Source organism: Malania oleifera, chromosome 12, assembly GCF_029873635.1.
Source record: "Malania oleifera isolate guangnan ecotype guangnan chromosome 12, ASM2987363v1, whole genome shotgun sequence".
Lineage (NCBI taxonomy): Eukaryota > Viridiplantae > Streptophyta > Magnoliopsida > Santalales > Ximeniaceae > Malania > Malania oleifera.
In genome coordinates this window covers 47,411,630-47,422,491 of record NC_080428.1, presented here as the reverse complement: position 1 = coordinate 47,422,491, position 10,862 = coordinate 47,411,630, and the positions used below count along the sequence as shown (strand labels likewise).

At 34.7% G+C, this 10,862-nt stretch overlaps 1 protein-coding gene across 2 annotated transcripts in view; it reads right to left on the bottom strand.

The window, feature by feature from the left end:
* Window positions 1-229: 229 nt before the first annotated feature.
* The window catches only part of LOC131144612 (protein HIGH CHLOROPHYLL FLUORESCENCE PHENOTYPE 173, chloroplastic), a 53,698-nt gene continuing 43,065 nt past the window's right edge, over window positions 230-10,862 (bottom strand). Inside the window, exons 13-17 of one of the 2 annotated variants that reach the window (XM_058093346.1) lie at window positions 10,636-10,759; window positions 3,607-3,720; window positions 3,272-3,352; window positions 1,045-1,224; window positions 230-700 (exon numbers count right to left, since the gene is read on the bottom strand). In XM_058093346.1, the coding sequence (XP_057949329.1) occupies window positions 1,084-1,224; window positions 3,272-3,352; window positions 3,607-3,720; window positions 10,636-10,759 (460 nt within the window). In that variant the 3' untranslated portion in view covers window positions 230-700; window positions 1,045-1,083. The remainder of the gene's footprint in view (window positions 701-1,044; window positions 1,225-3,271; window positions 3,353-3,606; window positions 3,721-10,635; window positions 10,760-10,862) is intronic. The other variant, XM_058093347.1, reaches the window with a different exon arrangement.

Here is a 10,862-nt window from a genome sequence, read left to right as displayed (position 1 = left end):
TTCGAACTTTTAGCAGAATTTCCCACATGGTATTATAGTGCACAGGAATTGAAGCAGTGATTGGTCCTTGGTTTCACAAATCATACATCGGCCAAGCAATCCACTGTATATCCTCCATGCCCAAAATAAACTCTCATGTCAAATCATACTTCGAATATTAAACCTTAACTCATATTTCTCATAACTACTAAGAATTTGCTTCTTAACAAAATACAAGAACTCCAAGATCTGAGGAAACAAAAATAAATACTTTGCATTAACTGTTATTGCAAAGGACATCATTACTAATTGAAAATGACATACAGCAGCCAGATACAAACTCTAAAAATGTTTATATATCTAAAGAAAAAAAAAACAATATGCCAATTTTTTTGTAGAGAACCAAAAAATAAAGTTATCTAGGTTCCAATTTAATATCTAATTAGGAAAGATTCTAATATTTCTTTTATATCCATTCCTTCTTAATAAGCAAACTAAGCATGACAAAGAAGAAGAGAAAGGGGGAGAAATGTGTTTGAAGATCACCAGAGAAATTCTATAGACACTGAACAAATGGCAGGTGAAAGCAAACAATGACCCATCTAATGTGAATTGTAATTTCCAGTTAACGTACTCATAGACATCTACTTCCAGACAGTTGCCTCAATAGCATTGCCCAATACATGCTGAAATACACTGCGGTTCCCTTGATCTCAGATTCCTGCAACAATGAAGCAGAAGATGAAATGAATGGAAAAATGAAAATGAGGTGAAACTTCAAAATCCCCTGCCTACTTAATAAATCAAAATGCTGCTTAGTTGTGAATCGGATTTTGATCTCACAACATCCAGCCTCCCGCACAATTCAGAAGGACTATAAAGATATACTAGGAACATTGTAATACGAATGATGTTAAACGGAGGACATTATGTAGAGTAAACCTGTTAATAAAAGTAGTGAAATATGTAGCAACTGAAAGTCGACATTTTCAAATCCAGTTTTAAAATTTATTGTTACTAAATTCCAGAAGATAATGAATTTACACTGCCCGCCATTAGACTTACAATGTGCACTGTTTTATAATGTACTGGCCATGCACTCCATCAAACAAGAACAGGATTTTGTTCTGTTTTTCCCGTAATGCCATCCTTCAAAGTTTTGAAGTATATGTCATAATCCTTTTTTGGTGGTGGGTTTTCAGGGTCCACTGCAAATGGCTCACTAAATGGAATTACACTTTTTACCTGCAGAAGAAAGAACAAACCATAGTCCAAGAGTCACACAATATCCAGAAAAAAAAAAAAAGGGAAGGGATGGAACTAATGTCATAGAGAAAAGTTAATTTTAGGATAGGACTAGAGAATGAAAGAGCAGAGTTTCAAAGCTTCCCTCAGTTGACATTTCTCACATTCATTTATGTGCAGTAACCTATTGTCATCATTCCCCAGAGAACATTCACACTGGAGAGATGAAACTTGCTGTGACATAATCACAATCTAGTTGTAACATGGAAGTTGGATGGAATCAGAAGAATCTTTAAGCTTAGGAAATTCCTTTCGAAACATACAAGACTTTTGCAAAGATGAAACTGCATTACATTGTCTCACTAACAAATGCCAACTCTTCATTATTTGGCAAAAGAAAGTGTGTCTAGGCTAAGGTCTTAAATTTTGATTTCAACTGAAATTTTGAAGCTTCAAAAGTTTTGAGAATTTTTAGCTTCTTTTTTTTTTTAAAAAAAGAAGAAGATGGAAATTAGTCGTAAAACATGAAATTATTTCTTGAAAATATCGAAATGGTTAATAGAAATAATAATGCAAGTTTTATAACTAATATGTTATAAATTATATAAATCAATGACAGGTTTGTTGTCTATGAGGTGCAATGACAGGTTCAGTTAATATAATGAAATTCATGAAAATTAAATATTCTTATCATACAAACAAGACAATTTAGACACAAATGGTTAAATAAAATGTTGTTTCTAATATCTAAGTTCATTTTTTTTTTTTTATATAATTTCAAAAGCTGTTGTAATAATCTTTGGTTTCAATAATCACAAGAAGATCAATTAAGAGAGAATTCACTTTCTGCTTAAATCTCACATTTGAGTTTCAAGGGAATTTTGTTCTATAGTTAATTTCAACAAGTTTCACGAAAATATCAAATTTTGATAAATTTTGGATGATTGGATGAAAGTTCGATGGAAATTTTGTGCGGGAATCCATTCAAGGGTGATGAAGAGGGGAAATTTTGGCAGAAATTTCAGCAGTTTTGTGGAAATTGAAGACCATGATGTAAGCCATATTCATTCACTCTAGTGGATTTTCCTATTTTACAATATTGATTATAGCATATTTACATTTTTCTAGACAGATAATTTCATATATTACATGCCATAAACATAAAATCGATGTTCTCCCAGCATTTAAAATTATCTTTTATTTTTTTTTTCCCCTTGTCTTGCAGCTTTGAAAATTGTCAAACAAAAGAAAATTCTAAAATAGAAAAATGCAGTACCAATGTATAAAGCACCCATGCCGTACCAGGAGAGAGGAAGGTATGATGTATGCAGCCTTAATGCTGCATTTGGACAGACATTTTTTTCTTTCTTTTTTTCGGTGAATAGAACCTGTTACCTTCAAGTTTGAGCATAATACCCTTACTGTTGGGTCTAAGGTTCATTCTCAACTCACACAGAATATGAATGTCAGTGAAGTGAGTGACCCATACCTCGTGATTGAGGCAATTGCTAGGCCTTGATGAGTAGGAGTGCATTGTTCCTAGGATCATTTGGCACCTCACTTGGTGGTAGTAGAAAATTTACAACAAAGAATTTTGAAGGCTGAAGAAGGGAAGATTCCATATGTGAAGAGCACTTGCACGTGGATTGGTTGATCCCAAGAGATGAAGGAAGCTAATCCCCTGGCATCCACCAAAGGAGCTTTGAAAGGGAATTAGGTATTAAAAAGAAAAAAAAAAAAAAAAATACTAAATTGACGAATCCAAATCCTTCAATGCAAACTGCTCAGAAGAAGTCATTGACACATTCCCTACTTCTCCCGCTCCTCCCCTTTATGAATTGAATCCATACTATGTATTCCCCTAAAAAATACATGCATCCAACTAAACTATAGATCTCGTTCAATTGAACTTCACAAATTTGGAAAATTATACTTCATTCAGTAACTGTACCATAAGTGCATAAATGCATGATATTATTAAATTAGAATGGACAGGAAAAATAAATTGTTTGATTTTAATCAAAAAAATGAAACATGAAGGTATAACCTCAAATGTCTTGCCACATGCATAAGGATTTTCCAAAGCAGCAACACAAATGTCAGCAATTTCTTCCCTTGATATTTTGCCCTGTGTATCAAATGGATAAAATATGATTCATAGAAAGATCGTAAGTAATATTGATGTATATACAACAAGAAATTTAGTAAATTTAACCAAACTGTTAATATTGAAGTGAAAGTATTATGTGGGCTCTATTCACATGTGCTACTGAGGATGGAGCAACATCTAAATTAAAAAATAATAAAATAAATAATATCAAGAAATATATGAAAAATGAGATAATTGAAAAGCAATTTAAGCTTCCACTTTGATGCTAATACCGTTATATTGTCTCCTTGATCAAAAATGAGGTCAGCCCCTGCAGGCTCCTCAGTTAATGCACAAGGCCTTACAATTGTATATGGAATTCCACTTTCCCGTATCAAATCTTCTCCCTATTACAAAGTCACTATTAAAATAAGAATATAAAATGTAAATGAAAATTAATAAGAATATGTACTCATTAGTAATCCAACTCAATTAAAGAATTCTGAGACTCAAGTACTGTGATACAAAGATGAGAGGAACCGTGCAATATAGATGCAGGTTGATGTGAGATAAGGCACAATTGTAAATGACTAAACGAAAACATAAACATGGATAGGGAAGAATAACAATGCGTAAGTAAAACCATGGCCCTTGTATAGAAGTTGAGAGTAGAATTGTTTTGTATGCTAACTTGCTGGCTCCCACAAGAGAGGGAGGGTGGGAGGGAAAAAGGGAGGGAGGGGGGGGGGGTGGGAGGGAGATAGACGATATATGTTACAGGAATGCATACACAAACATAGTTGTTTTAAACCATTCCTGAACCTTTGGGTTTAGCAACGCATATTATGCATACACATAATATATGTACACATGAAACTGTTCATTGTAGTGTTTAGGAGTGATCTTTTACTTATTTAGGAGTACTTTGGGTGGTAAACCCTCATCGAATTTGCTTTTCGGGATCCATTTGTGTAGAGCATGGCTAAGAGATTAGATGGGTGGATACATTGTTTATTTTTCTTTATGGTGTCACATCACACTTCCTTTGGCTTGCTTTCTATTACTCCAAATTATGTTTTATCCTTGTTTAGGGTTCCTATGAATGCCATTGAAATGACAGAAAAGATGAGAGATTTTGTTTAGGAGAAGGATGATTTATTTATTGGGAGATCTCAAGGTGGTTTGAGGATAAGGTGTCTTTAGCCTAAAAACATTTCATTGATGGGAAAATAGTTGTGGCGGTTCCTCTTGGAAACTGGGTACCTTCGGCAAGGTGATTAAAGGCAAGTTTTAATTCAAGAAAAATGAACAGACGCTAAGGTGGGGTGGCAGGGGGGGGACTATTGCTCATTTTAGTCCATGACAATTAATCTCAGATTCATCCCTCTTTCATTTCTTTTTGATCCATTACAAATTTGGAGATGGAACTAAATTGGAGCTCTTGTGGAAAGGGAAAATTCCATATTCTATGGTGCTTCCCCTCATATTCAGCACCTCTATACTTTATATGGTTCTCCAATTTCTACTTCCAATATTCACAATGATTCTTCTGTTTCTTGGAATCCTCAATTCTTTTGTCATGTTATGATAGAGAGGTGAATGAGATTGAGCACTATTCTTGAGTCATGCCCAATTTCTTTTTTCCCATGAAGGAAACTTAGGTGTCTTGATAGCTGTAGTAAAATTTCTTGTAAATCGTTTTGTGCACATCTTTCCTAGATTTCAACTGTTTGTTTCCTTTCAAGAAGTCTATTTGGAAAGTAAAAACTCCATTCATGTTTCAAAGTCTCCCGATAATTGTGTTATGCATATAATAAGATTAGCACCCATCTTTTCTCTCTTTTTTTTATTTGTGAAATTCTATTTTCTGCATTGTTGATTATTGGCAAATGCAGAGGTCTAAAAAGGTATAATCTCCTGGTTGTTGTGTTATTAAAAGAAGTAAAGCCCATCATTTTCTTTTTATCCGTGTCGCCCTTTTGCAACGTGGTTGCACAATTCTAATTTTGCATTGTTGATCAAGGCTGGTCTCATCTATATTCCCAGGAGTTGTTTCTTTTTGTTTGAAAAATTTAAAAGAAAAAAAAAAAAAAGAGCAGAGAGGAAAAGGATTTGTGTTAACTTAAGAACCTAGGGCCAGGTCCCTTAGTCTATTTATAAATATATCTCATCTATGTCAGGACAATAGTAACCTCACTAACATATGGTAACCAGTACAGTAATAGAACATACAACAAATGGAAACACTCCCCTCAAGCTGGAGAATTTATATCATATCCTCCTAGCTTGTTACGAATGAATTTAACCTTTAATAAGCCAATTGATACTCAAACTTAACATATGTGGTTTTATAATCAATTTCCATGTGTTTTGTCCTCATGAAAAACTGGGATTGGAAGTAATATGGACTGCAAGTGATTATCACTCATCAACTCCATAGATTGCAAACATAGAAAACCAAGCTTTTCCAACATATTCTTTAACTGAGCTAATTCTTAAGTAGTATGGGTCATGGCTGTACACTCAAACTCTGAACTTGATTGTGCAACTACAGTTTGCTTCATACTCTTCCAAGACACCAAGTTGCAACCAACAAACACAGTACCCTGTTGTGGATCTTCCAACAAAAGTTGATTCAACCCAATTTGCATCTTTGTATCCTTGTACAGAGTGTAAGATTATCACTTTACCTAAAAACTAAAGCTATTAGATTTTGGGCCAACAATGCATATCAAGCCTTAACACTCCCCTGCACATGCCACCCAATCGCACGTGAGAGATAAACAAGCAATGAATAAAACCCATATTGGGAAGACGATAAATTTTTAACAAACATTAAATGTGGGCAACAAGACTCAAACCCAGGTCCTCATGGCAACTATGGCTCTCATATCATGTTAGATTACCACTTCACCTAAAAACTTAAGCTATTAGGTTGTGGGCCAACAATTTATATCAAGCCTAAAAAAGAGTATGACCCAGGTTTGTGTGACTTGTTCAAGGAGAATCAAGGAATTGACTTACAACGACTTGGCAAATGATATATCTACCCGAGTAACTCTTTAAGATAATTTGACTCCCCAACAAGTCTGAGGTATCATCCAAAGATCAGCCACCAATTCACCTCCATCTGGCAGCACCAAATTGTTAGATCCATGGGTCTATGAACATGTTCAAATCCAAACAGCCCTGTCTCATCCAACAAGTCTATTCTATATATCCTCTGTGGCAAAGTCTGTCCTCACATGGGATCTGGATCCTTAATTTCCAATAAGTACTTCAAATCCCAGATCTTTAGTCTGGGATTTTTTTAAATGTTGTATTCCCTTACCCTTATCACTTGTGAATGTATAAGTCACATGCATAATCAGTAAAATTATTGACTATGGTACGATACATAGTGATCTAATGCACATCTTTAAAAACCAGACTCAGTCACCATTGTACTGAATCTATTAAACCACACTCTTGTAGACTGCTTCAAGCTAGACAAAGATATTTTAAGGCAACAAACCAACTCTAGCTCCTCTTGAGCAATGAACCTAGGAGGTTGCTAGTTGCTACTTACTAATAGATTTTCACCACAAGATCACCATCTAAAAAGGTTTTCTTCACATCCAACTGGTGTAAGGGACAATGGCATGTACTAGCTTAAGAGATAAAGAGACACTGATGCAAGCTCAATTACCAAAGAATCTACGAGAATACTTAAACTCCAAATCTTGATTATACCCTTTAGCCAGGGTCTTAAGTTTTGAATTTCGACTCAAATTTTTAAGCTCCAAAAATATGGAAATTGAAATTAGAATGAATAATTTCTGTATTTCTTGAATAATTTTGTACAAGCCAAAACAAACTACTTATAATACAGTCTCTACTCTAAATATGGAAACAATCTCCTAAAAGAATCTCACTCAATAATATACAATAAATATCCCCTAAATCTCTCCAATATACACAGGATTTCTACACTCCCCCTCAAGTTGGATCATAGATATTGATCATGTCCAACTTGCAAATGAAATCATCGAAACTCTGTCGGGCTAACCCTTTGGTAAAGAAGTCTGCGGTTTGTTCCTTGGTAGTTATATATGTCATACAAATGGTTCCTTCTTCAACGTTTTCTTTGATAAAGTGTCAGTCCACTTCTACATGCGTAGTCATGTCATGTTGAACAAGATTGAGAGAGATACTGATGGTTGCTTTGTTGTCACAGTAGAATTTGATAGGGAATTTTACTGGGATCTGTAATTCTTCCAAGAGTTTCATAACCACAGTCCTTCACATATCCCTTGTGCAACTGCCCTGAATTCAGCCTTAGCACTACTTTGAGCCACTACATTCTATTTTTTACTCCTCCAAGTCACCAAATTTCTCCATACAAAGGTGCAATATCCGGTGGGAGACCTTCCATCTTCTGTTGATCCTGCCCAATCTGCATCTGTGAAAACTTCTACTTCCTTACTTTCCAACTTCTTGAAGAAGAGTCCTTTGCCCAGAGAGCCCTTGAGATACCTAAGGATCTTGTACACTGCATCTAGGTGAGTCTTTTTGGGTGAATGCATGTGTTGGCTTACCACACTAATTGCAAATGCAATGTCAGGTCTAGTATGTGATAGATAGATGGGTTTACCAACCAATATCTGATACCTCTCCTTTTCAACTGATATTCCGTAGTCTTCAAATCTCTTTAATGCTTCAATGGGGGTTTCACTAGGTTTGCATCCAAGCATGCAAGTTTCGGTTAGGAGCTCAAGGATATACTTTCGCTGAGAGACACTGATACCCTTTTTTGATCTAACAACTTCCATTCCTAAGAAGTATCGTATTTGTCCTAAGTCTTTAACTTCAAACTCAGCAGCTAGGACTTTCTTCAATCTTTCTATCTCCACAGTATCATCTCTAGTTAGGATTATACCATCAACATACACAATCAGAATTGTTTTCTTACCACTTTCCGACTGATGAAAAAACATGGTGTGGTTTGATTGCCTTTGTCGGTATCCTTGGTTTTTTATCACCTTTGCAAATCTGTCGAACCATGCTCTAGGAGTCCATACAGGGACTTCTTGAGTTTACATACCCTGTTTTCTTCACCTCTCTTATTGAAACATGGAGGTATCATCATGTAGACTTCTTCTTCTAACTCGCCATTTAGAAACGCATTCTTAATGTCGAGTTCCTGCAGTGACCGATCCAAGTTGGCTACCAAGAACAAGAGGACCCAAACTATATTTAATTTTGCCACTGGTGCAAAGATCTCCATGTAGTCAATGCCATAGGTCTGTGTAAACCCTTTTGCAACAAATCGGGCTTTATATCGTTCAACTGTCCCATCAGCTCTATATTTCACTGTGAAGACCCATTTACAACCAACTGGCTTCTTCCCTCTCGGAAAATTCATAACGTCCCAAGTTCCATTCTTTTACAGAGCCCACATTTCCTCCATTACGGTTTCCCTCCATTCAAGAATCTTCAAGGCTTCTCGGATATTCTTTGGAATTTTTATCCTGTCAAGGTTAGAAGTAAAAGCACGATACTCTGTAAACAGGCTTTTATAAGACATGTATTTTGACCAAGGATATTAAGTACATGACCTAATTTTTTTTCTGACTGCAATGGGTAAATTGATATCATTAGGTACATGCTTTATCAAAAGGGAGCTTATGGCCATCTATTACCTGAATGAGGTGGAAAAGTTGTAATATAACATATGTAACAAACATTTTTCTAAAATAATGTACATTAAACATATTCAGCTAATACAAATGAAATTCATAAATCATTTAAATATTATTTATTATAAAAATAATGAAAATTTAGACATGAATGGTTAAATAAAATGCTGCTGTAAGTTTATTTTTTCATATAATTTCAAAAGCATTTGTAATAACCTTTTGTTTCGATAAAAATAAATAAAATAATTTACGAGAGAAATTTCACTCACTCCTAAATCTCTCATTTGAATTCAGAGGAAATTTCATTGTATAGTTAAAATTTCGACAAGTTTCGTTAAAATATCTAGATTTCGATAAATTTCGGATGATTCGTTGAGATTTTGACAGAAATTATGCAAGACGGAAATCGACTGCCATTTCGATTTCGAGGGTGACAGAAACCGGAAATTTCGACAATTTCGTAGAAATTTAAGACTATGCCTTTTGCTACTAGTCTTGCCTTCAAACAGACTAGTAGGGATGAAAACATTTAAATTAACCTTCATAATTCATATACACCCAACCAAGGACTGATCATCAAGAAGTCACACAAGCTCCCAAGTATCACTTGCTTGCATCCCATACATCTCTTTATCCATCGCAACTCTCCACCCAGAATGGGATAACTCTAGGAGACATAGTTTTACTGTTTACAGGGCACCATATCTCCAAAAGTTCCAATTATATATATATATATGTACATGCAGTTTTTTACTCTCTCTGTTCCTTTCCCTCTTCCTCCCATGGTGAGTTTTCAAATATTATTGCTAATGTACAAAATAACTATTTTTTTTTTAATAAGTTTCAGATAAACTTCTATTGGTAGTTTGTGGGAAAAAAAATACTGCAATGGTTTTCCATGGATAATATACAAGGAAAACCATATAATAATGTCATTATTATGTACAGAGAGAATTGAATTAGGAAAGTGATGGAGTGTTGGATAAGCATCCACAATTAAAAATATATTTTAAAATTATTGATACATGTACTAAGTGTTGGATAATTTCCAAGTGTCTAGCACATATACTGCTCATCTGTACGTGTCCGTGTTATATAACCACTTATACACAGTATAATTATCCCATGTGCACTAAGTAATATTTCGGGTATTGATTGTTGGTTAAGTATTTATATGCAATTTAAAAAAAAAAAAATTCATTATGAATTCAATGTATCAATATTTTTTAACTCCTTTATCTTTGCTTGACCCATTAGGTTTAGACGTTACTTCGGTGATCCTTAATTCTTTCAAAATGGCAGCAACATACCTTTTTGTGATTTCTTTTGTTCAAAAATCATACGAATATGAAACTAAACACACAAAAATGCTTCAAATGCTTTTATTTTTATTTTTAAAATTGTAATTAGTATCTCTCACTTTTTGCATCATTGGTGCTTTGATTGGGCAATGAAGCCACCTGGTCAACCAACATAATGCCAGCTTTGGATGCAATAAAAAGTTAAAGATTGGAAACACTGCTTACAACTTGTAAACAGCAGTTTAGCCCTTCTAGAAGATGCACAAATGTCAATTCCTTGGATATCAAGATTTCTTGTAGTAATATATAATGAATGAAACTTTGATAGAGATTAGCATGAAACCTTCAACTTGAATGTGAGAATAAAGCCTAATTCCTTATTCAAGCGGACAGCTGGAGGTTGTGTACTTAGATCAAGTCCAGGCCTGTCAGGACGGGTAACTCCAGCAGCACTCACATGTACAAACCTACAAGTGAAACACAACCATAAAAATAATTAAACACATATGTGCACTCATGTTAAATGCTTCATCTGTCATTTCAATTTTATTGAATGACTCTGAAGAGTGC